General features: G+C 37.8%; 2 protein-coding genes across 5 annotated transcripts; both read left to right on the top strand.

Moving 5' to 3' along the window:
- The first annotated feature begins 66 nt into the window (after positions 1 to 66).
- On the top strand, positions 67 to 9,975 carry sfi1 (SFI1 centrin binding protein). Of its 2 annotated transcripts, none has more exons than XM_056751614.1 (31): positions 67 to 416; positions 505 to 576; positions 682 to 792; positions 959 to 1,053; positions 1,177 to 1,294; positions 1,486 to 1,588; positions 1,658 to 1,814; positions 1,897 to 2,058; positions 2,170 to 2,240; positions 2,328 to 2,420; positions 2,502 to 2,599; positions 2,728 to 2,794; positions 2,974 to 3,104; positions 3,180 to 3,261; positions 4,430 to 4,608; positions 4,691 to 4,766; positions 4,866 to 4,961; positions 5,120 to 5,196; positions 5,265 to 5,367; positions 5,506 to 5,602; positions 5,742 to 5,902; positions 6,001 to 6,075; positions 6,333 to 6,407; positions 7,043 to 7,219; positions 7,297 to 7,520; positions 7,612 to 7,707; positions 7,806 to 8,040; positions 8,269 to 8,326; positions 8,418 to 8,571; positions 9,013 to 9,115; positions 9,536 to 9,975. In XM_056751614.1, exons 1-31 carry the CDS (start codon positions 271 to 273, stop codon positions 9,656 to 9,658), a joined length of 3,615 nt encoding a protein of 1,204 aa, XP_056607592.1. In that variant the 5' UTR covers positions 67 to 270; the 3' UTR covers positions 9,659 to 9,975. The 2 variants fall into 2 exon arrangements, with proteins under 2 accessions (XP_056607592.1, XP_056607591.1); XM_056751613.1 differs by having other exon boundaries at positions 7,803 to 8,040.
- A 99-nt stretch (positions 9,976 to 10,074) lies between these two features.
- Positions 10,075 to 15,602, top strand: sxph (saxiphilin). 3 transcript variants are annotated; one of them, XM_056751621.1, is made up of 18 exons: positions 10,075 to 10,391; positions 10,618 to 10,661; positions 10,936 to 11,099; positions 11,178 to 11,277; positions 11,498 to 11,677; positions 11,861 to 12,023; positions 12,128 to 12,192; positions 12,276 to 12,433; positions 12,530 to 12,716; positions 12,796 to 12,944; positions 13,157 to 13,247; positions 13,618 to 13,665; positions 13,744 to 13,926; positions 14,003 to 14,150; positions 14,271 to 14,353; positions 14,443 to 14,627; positions 14,772 to 14,958; positions 15,086 to 15,132. In XM_056751621.1, exons 3-18 carry the CDS (start codon positions 10,944 to 10,946, stop codon positions 15,127 to 15,129), a joined length of 2,127 nt encoding a protein of 708 aa, XP_056607599.1. In that variant the 5' UTR covers positions 10,075 to 10,391; positions 10,618 to 10,661; positions 10,936 to 10,943; the 3' UTR covers positions 15,130 to 15,132. The 3 variants fall into 3 exon arrangements, with proteins under 3 accessions (XP_056607599.1, XP_056607598.1, XP_056607597.1); XM_056751620.1 differs by lacking the exon at positions 10,618 to 10,661 and having other exon boundaries at positions 14,772 to 14,927; positions 15,086 to 15,602; XM_056751619.1 differs by lacking the exon at positions 10,618 to 10,661.
- The last annotated feature ends 106 nt before the right edge of the window (positions 15,603 to 15,708 follow it).

The raw sequence follows: 15,708 nt of genomic DNA, 5'->3' as shown, positions 1-15,708 counted from the left end.
TTTATTTTTTGACTTTTATTATGACAGGATGTACCGGAAGTATGTCTATGCAACATAGACGAGCGGCAGTTATGGTTTGTTGTTCTTTGTCATTCAGGTACAACCGAGATGACAGCTTTACATTTATAATTTGTTACTTTGACTGAGTTAAGTAAAATCTAGAAATCCCTGAACGTTAACCAAATGACTTTACATTGACCAGTTAACTCAATCACATTTTGTAAACCCTCGGTGAGGAATTGAAGGAAACTTTTGCGTGATTTTTCAACGATGCACACGGCAAGAGCAAAGGGTGCAAAAAAGTTGTCCAGTGGTGTTGAGAAAACCCTGTCACGTAAAACACCGACACGCAAAAACACTTACCGGGTAGGATATACTTGGAACCGCGGAGGCAGACTTAAAGAACTGAGGATAAGGTAACTTACACAATATTATATATTAATGCCAACGTCAATTTGTATTTTGTGAAAGTCATTAAATGGGAATGTTGCTTTGGATTGTAAGGCACCTGGCTCGAAAGTTCCTTCACCTTTGGATACAAAAGACGTTTGGACGAATAACAACATCACAAGCCAGGTAGCTGTATACACATATAGTAGCCTATATAATTCGTATGCATTACTGCAATACTGTCATTTAATGCTGCTCCAAACTATTTCAGAGAAAAATCTATTTATTTAGATCTCACTACCGTAAAGTGGTCTTAAAAAAAACATTAGGAGCTTGGAAAGATGAGTGGTGGCAAGCAAGAAGGGAATGGACACTCAACATTAGAGCTGGCTGTCATTATATGTAAGTCTGACCAGTTACAATTTTTTCTTATAATTTATAGATTTTCATAATTGCTGTAAGGCAAATATTGTTGTCAGTTGTCACTCCAACTAAGCCTTGCTTTTATTAGCTAAGACCTAAGTGATAAACTCATGGTTTCTTCCTCTTATTTTGCCTCTTCATGAAGGTATATGCTATATAGCAAAACATTTCAGGCCTGGCAGAAACATGTGGCTGTGCAGAGAGAAGAAAAAAAGAAACTACAGCTCGCAATCCACTTTGGTATGTGGACTGGGTTTCTTCTAATATTTTCGTACCCACACAGTAGATACAGATTTTATTTTAAATTAAAAAAAAAAATTGCAATGATTTACATAAACTTGAAAATTGTGAACTGTGCTGCAGAGATGAGACACAAACTGTGTCATGTGTTGAATGGCTGGGAGATGTATGTGGACATGTGTCGCATGAAACACAAGATGCGAGAGACAGCAGAACGGCACAAAAGACTTGCTGTACAGAAGTGAGCTTTTCCTCAATGCAACCTTGATGGCTCCTAGACACTATTATTGTCATTAGATAGTTATGTATGTGATAAATATATAAACTGCATTCTTGCATGTGTAAAAACGGAAAAAAATAGTGTCCTGCATGCAAGATAGCAATGATGTGAAATAATTTTTCCTTGTGTGTGCATATATGTTGGTTATTAAGGTGGGTTTGGATGGGTTGGCATGCTGCCCTACAGCACAGGGATGTGGAGTACCATCAAGAAGATCTCGCCTTACAACACTGGGCTCACACAGTACAAAGCAGAGTGAGTATGAGTGTGCATGTGAATGTAACATCTAACTTGAATGACATCAAACATTGCTGTTCTTCACAGGCATGGGAGAACTGGAGAGAGAGGATAAAACATGCATGTGCTCTGAAGGAAAAAGAGTCCAAAGCTCATCATCACTATTGCCATCAGTTGCAAAAACATGCCTTGCATGGATGGATTAGACACATACAGAACAGGCAGGATAAGAACAAGAGAACAGGTACCATTCATGGGTTTAGTCTGGGTGTCTCTTGAATTCAGTTTATGATGAATATGAATGTATATTGTTTGCTGTGATGCAGCGGTTGCTCAGGATGCATGGTGTATCTCAGTGCTGAAGAAGTATTGGTGTGTGTGGCACAAGGTTCTTCAATCCAGGCATGCTGAGAAGGAGAGAGACCAGAAAGCAGACATACTGGCACAGCACGGATCCCAACGTCTGGTTCTCGCACACTGGAAACAATGTATCTTTGCTTGTACAGATTTCCACATCACATTACTACTTTAGTTTGCATTTAAACACAAAAAAAGCTAACTGTATCAACTATATGATGTTTTCCTGAGTTGACACACAGATGTTAGTCTGTGCTCACAAAAGGCTAAGAAGGAAAAGGTTGCCTTGCAATACCGTCATTTCAGTCTTTTGGTTAGTCGTAAATTTTGTTAAAAGCATTATCATGTTTTTGTTGTTTGTATTGTGTATGATTACGATCACCTTTGTGTTTCCTTTTAGCGTTTGGGGTTGAAAGGCTTGGCCCTAAATGTCACACAGAGTAAAACTTGGCGCATCAACAAAAATATTAGTGTCCAGCATCATCATCACATTGTAAGAGCATGACAATGTACTTTCAGAATTTGGTTCAAATCAAGCTGCAAAATTATCTTTAAAACATGCCTTAAACTGTAGTTGTTGGTGAGATGTTGGAAAGCGTGGCAGCTGCGTCTGGATCAGGCGGAAGATCAAAGCTTACAGCCTAAGATGAGCATTGCACAAACTCGTCACAAGTTAGTCAATGCGTAGTTTGAGTTATATATGTTATATACAGAAAACTATAAATACTGCATATTCGTTTACTAACAAACATGTATTTGTGTAAGATATAATTTGTTTAACAGTTTTAAATATTTAACAGGATCTCTGTGTTGAGAGTTTGCCTTTATCATTGGAAAGATCGGCTTATGCAGCATAAACAGATGCAGGTAGTGCCAGACTTTACTAATCTAAATCAAATATTTTACCATTACACTATCTTAGCTAAAACCTATATAGGCATATTTTGCTTTTTATATAAACTAATTGTTTTCTTTCATTAATAGTTAAGATCATTTTGAAAAATTCCATCATGATGTTTGATCTCTTTGTGTATGAATTTGGATAGGATTTGGATTCACGTGCTGACGCTTGCTTTGCCAGACGTGCTCTCCCACAATGTATAAACTCTTGGATGGAGTTTACAGCACAACGGGCAGAGAAACGACAAAGAAAAGATGCTGCCAAACAACATTACAAGTAAGTATCTGTGATTATAATATGTAGGTAGTTTCTGTTTGTACTGTATTGAGAATCTACATTTTTTCTATATAGGCAACAGACTTGTGGTTCTGCATTTTACACCTGGTGGAGAAATCTGGAGCTACAGAGAGATCACAGACTAGCCGAAAGAACTGTAAACTTGCCCTTCATATACATACAGTGCATCTGGATTCTGGAAAGTATTCACAGCACATCACTTTTTCCACATTTTGTTATGTTACAGCCATGACAACGTGAAAGAAGTTTGTACTCAGCAAATGTATTAAAAATAAAAAAACGAAAAATGCACATGTACATAAATATTCACAGCTTTGGCCATGACACTCAAAGCTGAGGTGCATCCAGTTTCCAGTGATCTTCCTTGAGATGTTTCTACAACTTGATTGGTTTCATTCCTTAAAGTCCAAGGAATTGTGTGTAGACCTCCGAGACAGAACCTTCCAGAAGAACAACCATCCCTGCAGCACTCCAACAATCAGGCCTGTATGGCAGAGTGGCCAGACAGAGGCCACTCCTCAGTAAAAGGCACATGACAGCCCGCCTGGAGGTTGCCAAAAGGTACCTGAATGACTCTGAGACCATGAGAAACAAAATTATCTGTTCTGATAAAAGAATAGCAAGTGTCATGTATGGAGGAGACCAGGCTCTGGACCTCAGACTGGGGCGAAGGTTCATCTTCCAACAGGACAATGACCTAAGCACACTGCCAAGATATCAAAGGAGTGGCTACAGGACAACTGAAAATGGCTGTGAACCTAACTGATGGAGCTTGAGAGGTCCTGCAAAGAAGAATGGGAGAAACTGCCCAAAAATAGGTGTGACAAGCTTGTAGCATCATACTCAAGAGGACTTGAGGCTGTAATTGGTGCCAAAGGTGCTTAAACAAAGTATTGAGCAAAGGCTGTGTATACTTATGTACATGTATGTTTTTTATTTTTAATAAATTTGCAAAGATTTCCAACAAACTTCTTTCAAGTTGTCATTACGTAGTATTGTTTGTAGAATTTTGAGGAAAATAATGAATTGAACCCATTTTGGAATAAGGCTATAACATAACTAAATGTGGAAAAAGTGAAGCACTGTGAACACTTTCCGGATGCACTGTATATCTTTCACTTTTCATTTTTTGCATATATATATATATATATATATATGTCACATAAATAACCACATACAGTATAGCATATAAGGAAATGCTTTGTAAAATACTAATCCAGCAAAACTCTTATTTGTCATCACAAAATGTTGAAGGATGGTTGTGCATTGTATCACTTACTCAGCAGTTTGTATGTTTCTCATAGGCTATCTTGCATAACGAGTATACGTGTGTTGCTCACGCCTGGTCTAAGTGGTCTGACAGAGCTATACAGCGCAGAGAAGAGAGATCCAAACATGAACAAGCGAACTCGCTTTACACGCAAACTCTGCTACGCAAGGCTCTGAAACAATGGGGAAATGTTGTCACAACCGTACAGATCAGGTGTGGCTAAGATTAATCTTTGCTAAATTATATAGATGAACCTACATCTGAAGTTTTGTTCAATAATATTTTTTTCTATCAGTCAGAGACATTTCGAGCAGGCAGAGGGTCATGATAAACAACAGTGTCTTAGGAGAGCCATGACGGACTGGCATCAGGTACGAGTAAAGCTAAACTCAGAAAACACCCGAAGGATGAAAATTGTGCAGTTGTTATGAAATATTGTCTAAGATAAACATGAGCTTGTTTTGTTACAGTATGTAGATCACAGAAGACAGAAGGGGAAAAGATTTGCACAAATGGAGGAACATTTTCAAAGCAGACTGCTCAGAAATACTCTAGAAGGTTGGAGGGTATGGAAACAAAATTACGAAAACTCAAAAACGCACAGACTACAGTATGCTAACAAAATTGTAACAATAAGATGACAAAATATATAGATGCATACATGAAAAAAGTATTAATAGGAATAACAGAAAAAGATGTTAAAGGTTTGTGTGCATGTGTACAGCGGTATCATTCGCAGACTCAGTTGATCAAACAAGATGTGGAATGCCGCTACAAGGAACATCAGCAGCACCTACTCAGGTATTTTGTCAAAGTGTGTGATTTGATAGATTTACAAACTTTTATTAATTTTTTTGTGCGATTTTCAGAAAAATGTTCTGTCTGTGGAAAGCAAACGTGTCACATTTGATGGAGGAGAAAAAGAAGGAAATCAAAGTGCAGTGCTTCTATCAAAACAACCTTTTGTCTCAGGTACAAATATCAAGATTATTTCTTATATAAGACAGTTATTTATTCAATGCTATGACAGTGCCATAGTCTACTCAAATACTTATTAAATAATTTAAAAGTTTAGATTTTTAGGTGTGTGATGTCATTTTTTATTCATAGGTGTTTCTGGCATGGCGACAGAAAACAGTAACTGCAATTCTGCACCGCCACCAACAGGAGGAAGCGCTGAGACAAGCACAGACACATCTGAATAAATGTACTCATTGTTATATTAATCTCATTGTTCGTTGTATGTTTACTTAAACTATAAATTAGATTCCTGTATGTTCGGAAAAGATCTGTACTACGGATATGATTGATGAAATGCAGTGTCAGTATTGTTTGTGCACTGTTAGTGCGCACACAGGTGGTTTTGAGGAGATGGAGAGAACGTAGCAGGGAGGTGAAGAGTGAAAGATTGGCGAATGAGAGAGCAAGAAGACACTACAGCAGAACCCTGGGTAAAAGAGTCCTGAGCACATGGAGGATTTATATTGACCATCACAAAAACTATCAGGTACGATTCCAGCTCTGCATGTCTAGATACAGTACATTTTATTGTAGTCCTTTTTCATTTTGACATCATTGATATAAATATGTATGATTGTGTGTCAGGTCATGAAAGACAGAAGCTTTGAGATTCGCAGATTGAGGATTTGTGAGCGCTTTTTTGTCTCCTGGAAGACAAAGGTATGAAGTGTTGAATAGCTCAAATAATCTCATTTTTTCTCATTTTTTTTCGGTGCTGCTGTGGGGGAAGAAATTACAAACTGTTAGTTCAAAAGTTGAAATTTTAGGTGTATTTATGATATGAAAGCTCTTTTATATGGCCTTACTTATTTTGAATGAGCTCCAGCTGTTGTCATTTTTAAGGCTGGATGAATTTCGTCTCTCTTTGAAGTCTCTGTATTTTAATTTGTGTCTGAATGTGAATGTTTTACACACAGCTGCAGAGCAGAAGAAGAGAGGCGGAGCTAACAGAGACCTCGCTGTGGCATTGGTCTCTTAACCTGCAGGGCAAGGTCAGATTACAGCATTATATCATGTCAGGGATAAATCAGATTGCATGTATTTGCATTGTCTTAAAGGGGTCATATGGTGCGAACACGTGTTTTTCTATGTCTTTGGTGTGTTATAAATTGCCCATGCATGTATTAGATACGTACAATTAAAGTGTCGGAACAAAAGATGCATTCTTTCTAAAAGCGAATGCTCACCCAGACCTGCCTGAAACGCCACGTTTTACCACACCTCCACAAATCTACGTCAGTTCAGGATTTGACTAAGACCACCCAAATGTATACGCAAGTAAGGTGGCCGTACCTGTCAGTACAATTGCTTTGGAACCTGATGTTCCTTATATGGTAAGAGACATTACACTTCAGTCACACGCTTGGAGTATTCGACCAATCAATTCGCACCGGTTAACTGGCCAATCATAGCACACCCGCTTTTCAAAACGATGAGCTTTGTAAAAAATCTGCGCGTTTCAGAGATGTGGGGCAAAGAGGAGATAAAAACATGCATGTTATTTGGGAAATACAGCGTTTTTGAACCAGTATATCATATCTAAAACCAACGATAATATTAGTTTTAGCCTTGTCATATGACCCCTTTAAATGATGTGATGTGATCATGTTGGTCTCTATGTTTTCAGGTGTTTTCCGCGTGGCGGCTCTGGATTGCAGACCGTCACAGGAAGCAAAAGCGATTGGCAGAGGCAGCACAGTTTTACAGGGATGAACTGTTGAGAGAGGGTGTCACACACATCCTCACGCACACGGCACACATGAGCGCTTTCTCAACAAATATGGCCATGCACAGCTTTGAACAGGTTCGGTCTGTTTCCTGTTTGTCATTTATAAGCAAGTTAAAAAACGTTGAATCATTACAACTGCATTCAAAATATAGAGTTGTCGGAGGATACAGGAAGTGGTAAGGCGGTGTGCCATAAGATGGAAGCAGAAGGCACTGTGTAAGCCTACCGAAAGTAAAACTATAGTGTCCAAAGACAGCCACCCCAAGAAGAGTGTGTCTTTCTTTCTGCTTGAGGACCAAACCCCTAGTCCCGCCCCCTGCCCAATCAGGACCCAAGCAGCAGAGGGGAACCAAAAAGACTCAATCATCAACCAGCTGTGAGTGAAGGCCATTCTTATTGCATCATCATACAATTTATATTGTTTAATTATTGATTTTTCCAAATATATGAAAAATTCGTGTCTACAGGTTGCTGGTTCGAGCAGCTAGACTACAACCAAGGAGACCAGATGATCTTCACCAGTCCCCAGCCAAACTTCTGCTACAGCACTCCAAGATCAAAAGGTATAGTACACTTACACACTTCTTTGTTCATTCAAACATGCCTGTTCTTAAACAATGTTCAAATAGTAAACTTTTTTTTTTCTTTGGTGCTCCAGTAGTCAGAGGTCATCTGTAGGAGGGAAAGAGTTTGCCTCACTCTCTTCAAAGAATTCTCCTTTTCTCACTTCATTTATCTCAGTCCCTGTTACCCATAATCCACTGGAGCCACATACATCAGCACTAAACCCTAAAATCATGCCCCTCAAAACTGATCCTCCAGGATATATTGTTACTACCAGCCATGACATACTGCTGCCTCCTTCTTCATTTACTGTCAGGAAAATACATGGCAAGGTAATCAGTAAAGCTTCAAGAATAATTATTCATTGTGCAAAAATCCCCAATAAAATAAGTGTTTTAATGTAATTTCTAAGATATGAAAGAAATTACAATGTCAAGGGAAATAAGCAACAGAAAGTTATGAGATTTAAGAGAGCATTTCACTTAAAATGTTTTTCTTCCTTATAGGACAAACCATTAATTTAAAGATTGATATATATTTTAATGTATTATTTCTTACAGAAAACAAGTTTAAGCAATATGGAACCTTCACTTGGATCTGGATTTTTGACTCCAAAAGGTAAATAAACAAAAAATACATTCTTTTATGTTCTTAAGAGTTCTTAAGTAGTTTTAAACATTGAGAATCCTCATTGTCTCCCTGGTTGTAGGTGTATATAAAAGAGCACCAGAGGAAGAGGAGAACGAGGAAGAAGAGGCTTTGGATTTAGAAATAGACTCAGAGCAAACTCAAAACCTCACTAAAGAGCTGTTAGATATTAGAATGGAAATGCAAAGATATCAACAAGACAGAAAACAGCTACAGTAAGTGTGAACAAATGTACAATATTAAGAATTATTGTTCACTTTCTAAATTTGGGTATTATTCCTTAAGATTTATAGTCAGATTTCTTCCCAAATATTTTCAAATTATTTGCAAATGCATGAAGTGAAAGTATCATGCTAAAAGACGCATCTACTATATTTGGAAAAAAAATTGTGTTGTAATACAGGAACTGTTTTTGCATCAGACCTGTGAATAGACAATTCTGCAGTGTTTGTCTGGTGTATCAATTAAAGTGGGTAATTATTCTTAAAAAAAAAAAAAACTCAAGAAATCCTGGCTTTGAATCTTGTGAAAATGTCTGTCTGCTCAAGTTCAGAGTGAATATATTTCTGTATGTGCTTTTGTGGTAAATAAGAACAAAAGGAATCTTTATCGTTGCCATTTTGTGATTCTCCATAATACTGTGTATGTATCTTTAGTGCATGGCGTCAGCTCCAGAAGGTCTTGAGAAACTGGCTCCAAACAACAGGCATTGAGGGAGAACCCGAGGAAAGAGAAAACATATTAAAGGAATTAAATGAGGTATCAGTCTTTCTCTCTCACACTTATCAGTAAAGGTACATGAAATGAGAGGATGAGAGTCTTTTGGCTGCTTTTTTGCACACCGGTGGTTCACATTTAACACGCATATTTTGGTAGAAACAATGTAAACATAAATCTCATACTCAAAACCATCTGTGAGGGGTTTTCAGACGATTGCCTAACCCCCTACTCCACATAGTTTTACGATGCGTTATAATGAAAATTTTATAATGCAAATATTGTAAATTCTTGATATTAAATCCTTTATTATGTTAGTGACTTCATAAGAGTTTACTTTTTAATTTTAAGCTTGTCATCACTGCCTCAGAGGTCTAATGACTCATGTTTGGGTCTAATGTGTATGCAGGACCATTACTTTCCTGATTTCATTTATTTATGAGTTTTATGATGTTTTTGCAGCTTGAGAGGCGCATTTCTTCTCTGTCTGTGAAACTAAACAAGCAGAAGCCCACTATGATCTGCCATGCTGCAAGAGTTGACACAATCAAGATTCAACTACTACCGCCAATGGTTAACACATAGACATGGCGTTATACCACCAGTATGCCATACAACAAACAGTCCCAACTGTGTGGCAGAAATACAAAACGTCTCAACTTGTTCTGTATGTATAGATCCATATCAAGTTGAAATATGTGGTTATTGTGCATTCTATCAGCATTCGATGGCAACTATATCCAAGAACAACTTTCTATTTTTTATTGTACTTGGGCGATCTTATTTGGGGAAAATTGAGGTATTTATTTGTTCTATAATCGTGTGTTATTTATTTTGTTTAAACTGTTGTAAAATGTGTTCCTTTTTTAACAAATCATTAAAAATATATTTGAACTGTAAAATGTTAAGGTATTTGATCTTGCAAGCTTAATTTGGAATTATAATATTTTATTGATAATAAATAGGAGGTCATTCCACACAGCATACGCACTCTGGAAATGCCTTCAAAAACGGCAGGCAAGGAAAATCTTCCACGTGACATGAGAGAGGACCACTCTAATATTTTCCACATGCGCGCATTTATAAGCACTCTTTTCTTTGAAAACACTCTCTTACCCAATGCACGTTTTTAAAACTGTTGCAAATTTTGACACAGATCTTCAATAGGCGACATGTCTGCTCCATTGTGGATTTCACGGCTCGTTGAAACAGGTTGTGTCCTCTTCTGATTCTTAACATTTTCCAGCAGTGATTATTAAAACTACGATGAAGGAAACATGTGTTGTTATATTACTGTTGTGCTCTATCACCTGTTTGGGTAAGTGTGATTTGTCATTTACATAAATAGAAATTAGTTTGGTTAGTTACGTCGTTTTGGTTGATTTATTTATTTTTGGTAACCGTGATGTGCATCTCTCTTAAATCACTGAAATCGTTGCTATTGGTATGTGCACGTGTTGGCATTAAAAAAAAAAAATTTTTTTAGAATACAAATGCACGAAAGGCAAACCAAACTTTAATATGGTTTCTTTTGGATATTTTAGATCGTTTATTTGAATTGCATGCGCACGACTGTTATCTTGGGCAGGTAAATTTACCTTTCGGAGAGTTTTTATTATGCCTCATGTCTAACGCTTTTATTTACATATGTAATTAAAGTATAAAAAAATGTTTAAAGGTGTATATATTTTTCTATAAAAAATGGGTTTTCTGTGACGTGGTATAGTGAATCTGTTTTCTGTGAAGCCATTGGCTAGTAAAAAAACTAGGTGCGTTTTGACTGAATTTGGCAAGAATTGGCCATTATTATATAAAATATTATAAGACTATAAAGTATTTTGTAAGTGCATTTGTTCGTTTAGGAAAGAAGATGCGCTGGTGTACTGTATCAGAGCCGGAGCAGAAGAAATGTGCGGAGCTCGCCAAAGCGCTGGCCAGCGTCCTTCCACCCGCAGCTCTCGCCGCCTTTGGGCGTCTCTCATGTGTGAAAGCTTATGGCACATCAGACTGCATTAATAAGATACGGGTGTGTAAACCTTATTTTTTTAAACTGAAAAAAACTCGTTTTATTAATTTGCAAGAATTACTTTTCATCTCCTGTCAGGATAATAAAGCTGATTTGGTGAATCTGGATGCTGGAGAGGTTTATTCTGCAGTGAAACAGTTTGGTCTCACAACAGTTGCAAAGGAAATCTACAAAGATGGTATTGTGCCACAACCTAATGGTTTAACCTCTTTCTAGATTTATATTGAATTATAAATCTGTATGTAATTAGGGTGTATGTAAATCAAATGTTCTTCAAAGTGAATTTGCAATATTGTGTGCAATGTTTGCTTAAGACATAATTTGACTTGTATGTTGTTTTTTACTCCATCTCTCTGTCTCTCTCCCTCTCTCTGAATCATCCTTGTTTTATATCTCAGGTGGTTGTATTCTTGCAGTGGCTGTTGTGCGGAATGATAGTATACTAGATATGCGCTCTTTGAAGGGCAGTAGGAGCTGTCACAGTGGAGCACGCTGGACTGCGGGCTGGAGTCTGCCTTTAGGACATCTGCTCTCTCGCAATCTTCTGCCCTGGGGAGAGAATGAGCCTCTTAGTCAGGGTAACCCAGCTTATCATGACAAGACATTAAGGAACTATCCAGAAAACCGTCGACTTTTTTAGTAGACTTTTTTAACCGAACAACATTGGTACCCTTTGACTTTCATAGTATGGAAGTACTGAGACTAAAAAGAGAATGGGTTGTGAAAGCTGTTTCATTCATAGATCTTTACTGTTTTGTCAGCTGTTAGTGGTTTCTTCAATGCCAGCTGTGTGCCCGGTGCATCTGCAATGGGAGCCAGTCTCTGTTCCTTGTGCAAGGGTCAAAGATCATATATTCGTCAGAAGAATTTTCATTGTGAGACCTCTCACAGCGAGCCATTCTATCACAACCAAGGGGCACTCAGGTTAGAAAGCATACCTAAAATAATATTACATACAATACATATACTGTATATAACATTGGAGAATCTTGATTGGACACTTTTATTATCTCGTATTACTGTCTCAGATGTCTGCAGTCAGGGGCAGGAGACGTTGCCTTTGTGGACCATACAGCTCTAGACAGCATAGCTGGTAAGTGAATTTTTTTAATTATTTTATAATAAAACATCCAACTTATTTCTATACCCTCAATTTCCTTCCTCTTTCCTCAACAGAAAGCGAGAAAGACGAGTTCAGACTGTTGTGTACGGATGGTACACAGGCCCCCTTAAGTAGTTACAGTAAGTGTAATCTTGGACGAGGCCCTGTAGGAGGTGTGATCACACGTATGAACAGCCGCAAAATTGCTCGGAAGTTCTTGTTAGCTGCCCAGGTATGATTGCATGAAGATCTGTCTTAACATCGGTCACATTTGGCTTAAACCTGAAACCTCTCACTTCCTTTCTTTTTTTTGTACTATTTCTGACAGGTGGCATTTGGCTGGAGGGGAAAGGAACGCCAGCGGTTCCAACTATTTGAATCAGCAACTTATGGTGGAAGTGACCTTCTCTTCAAAGATACGACTGATAAACTCTCTGTTTTGATGGATGACATGGACATTAGCCAGGTTCTTGGACTGGACTATGTGGCCTTGCTTAAGGGCCTTGGACATGAAGGTGAAAAATGGCTTCTCCTGTACGTGAAACTCTCAGTTATGATAAGCTTAGACTTGAATTTGTGTGTGTCTGTGGTCAGGTAGCTCGCTGGAGGACAGCGTGGTGAGGTGGTGCTGTATAAGTCATGCCGAGCAGAAGAAGTGTGAGCAGTGGGCTCTTAATATAAAGTCAGATCCTCTTGTGTGCGTGAAAGCCTCATCAATGAGCGACTGCATTGAGAAGATCAAGGTCCAGTAAGACCATTTTTGAAAAAAAATTACATGTTTACTTAATGCCATTTTCTGCAGGACAAATATATATATTTTATAACAATCACTTGTCATTTTTTTACCTTGCATACAATTTGCAAATATGGTAAAATGTAAATTCAGAGCCCTGTATGTAAGTAATTTTAATGTCTCAGTATTACCTTGAACACAATAAATTGTTTATGTTCACAGAAAGATGAGGTGGATGCTGTGTCCCTGGATGCCACTCATGCTTTCATAGCTGGAAAATGTGGCCTTGTCCCTGTTGTGACTGAATATTATGGTATATAATTCTTTCATCACCTTCGAAGTAAAAATTCAGCTATTATTTACTCTTGTCATTTTAATCCTGTATGACCCTCTTTCTCCTGCAAAATGCAAAAAAAGATATTTTGAAAAATGTTGTTAACAGAAAACCTTTGGTCCCCATTGTTTTGTGTCTGTACAATAGAAGTAAATGAGGACCAACACTTATTTCAAAATATCTTCTTTTGCGTTTTGCAGGAGAAAGAAAATCAAACTGGTTTAAAATGACAACAGTGTGTGTAAATGGTTATAGAATTTTCATCTTTAAGGTGAACTATCCCTTTGACACGTTCTTCTGATTTATCTTTCTAATCTCACTTTTTTATGCCTGTTCATCCTAAATTAAGGAGAGAAGTGTGACCTTGATGGAGCAGGAGGCCATTATGAAAGTGATGGTAATGATGAACAAAATGAGTTGTGTAATTTATACACCGCTTTTATTATTTTTACACCAAATGTTTATCTCCGAGTAGATTTGCCGCCGGTGTATGGCTTGGCAGTCGTACGTCGGATAAGCAAAAGTCTGAATTTTGGAAGCCTGGGAGGAAGACGCTCCTGCCATGGTCACATGTACAGTCCTGCAGGCTGGGTTTTACCTGTTAGACACACGCTTAGCACAGAACACAACAACAGTGCCACCTGTGAGCCAAGTAAAGGTACTACATCTTGTTGATCTAATAATTTATCAATCATCTCTGAATGGTAATGATGAAGATAGTTTTCTGTTGTTAGTGTACGCTGAGGTGTTTTGGAAAGGTTGTTTGCCAGGAGGTCAAGGCAGTCTATGTAAGGTGTGTATGGGTGGGACTGAGGAAGCCGCCACCAGACGGTGTACTGACAACCATAATGAGCGTTACTATGGCAATATGGGTGCATTAAGGTGAGGAGCTGCTGTTATTTGCACAGTTCAACTAAAAGTGTTATGAAGAAAAATGTCTCACAGAAAAAAACTAAAAACGTAACTAAGCAGGCTTTAAAATTTTTAAAACTGTTCCTGTAGGTGCTTGGTTGGAGACCCCAGTGGGAAGAGCTTTGGAGATGTGGCCTTTATGGACCACCACAATCTTGAGATCAACATTAAACGTATTGGAGGATGCACAGACGTATTAATTGTATATACAGTAACTCTTGTTTCTCATATTTACTCTTGTTTCTCATTGTCTGATTGATAGGTCTAAACAGCAGTGGCTGGGCAGCAGGGTGGCTCACCTGGGACTTTGAATTGCTTTGTGTGGATGGAAATCGTGCTCCTTTGACTGAATGGAAAACATGTAACTTAGGAGCAGTTCCTCCAAATATTGTCATGACACGTCCTGTTCTTACAGCTCGCATTTATGACCTTCTGATGAAGTCACAGGTGTGCACTTTGACATAGTTGTTAAATTGATAATTCGCCTTCAGTTTATAGCATCATCTTAAACATCGGGATGGTAATGTCCTTCAGCAGGGCAAATTGCCTGCGGAATATAGAATATCACAAAGATGTGTTTTGTTTTTTTAGGAGACAATAGCAGGTCATCCAAATACTGGATTCCACCTATTTGAGTCTGAGCAGTATGGCGAGAGCGACCTTCTCTTCAAAGATGCTACAAAGTGCCTTGTTCAGACTAGTCACAAGGACTACCGTACTATACTGGGAGAAGAGTTCTACCTACAGGCAGAGAGCATCTTTAATTGCACACATTCAAGTATAAATGAAAAGAAAGCATGCATAGCAATAATGTTACATTTATCTTGCAACCAATTTTATTTTAAAACTGCACATAGGTTAAATATGTAAACAGTTTTTTATTTGAACTTTCTTTCCTTTTACAGAGATCTTGCAGTTCTGCAATAAAGACGTGTGCAGCATATTCTAAAAACAGATGAATGGCTGGCCGATGGCATTTATGACAATAGGTTGTCATCCAAAACCACGGAGCATATCCTGTATGCATATCTCTGGGGGAAAAGAGACCACTACAAATTTGACTATAGTTAGCATTTCTATTATGTTTTTCCATCACAATGTTTGTCAAATTCAGGCAAAACTACACCTTAGGTATGGCATGAAGTCACCCTACAGGAATGTGAGGGACGGTATACACTCAAAGGCTTAAAAATCAGGGTCATTTTATAAGATTAATTGTAAAACTTTAGTAGTATGGTGTTTAAAAACGAATATGAACATATTTTCTTTGCAATATTCAAGCTCCGAAAACAATACATATTTTTGGTCCCGTTTTCATTTTCGGCATAAATATAAAAAAATGTTTTTATTTGGAATTCAGAGAATTAAGCAAAAATCAAGCAAGAATAACCATTTGTGCTCGAATACTTACCTGTTAAAAGTTAATTCAGAAAAATAAAAAAAATCTTTCATTTTGTAATTTTCAGTCTGTAAATGTTTCATTCTTGTCATACGATAAAATGCTCTTTAAACGGTTAAAGCTGCAATA

This window comes from Triplophysa dalaica, chromosome 6 (assembly GCF_015846415.1).
Source record: "Triplophysa dalaica isolate WHDGS20190420 chromosome 6, ASM1584641v1, whole genome shotgun sequence".
NCBI lineage: Eukaryota > Metazoa > Chordata > Actinopteri > Cypriniformes > Nemacheilidae > Triplophysa > Triplophysa dalaica.
Note: the sequence above shows the minus strand (reverse complement) of the source record. Positions and strands in the feature narration are given on the sequence as shown.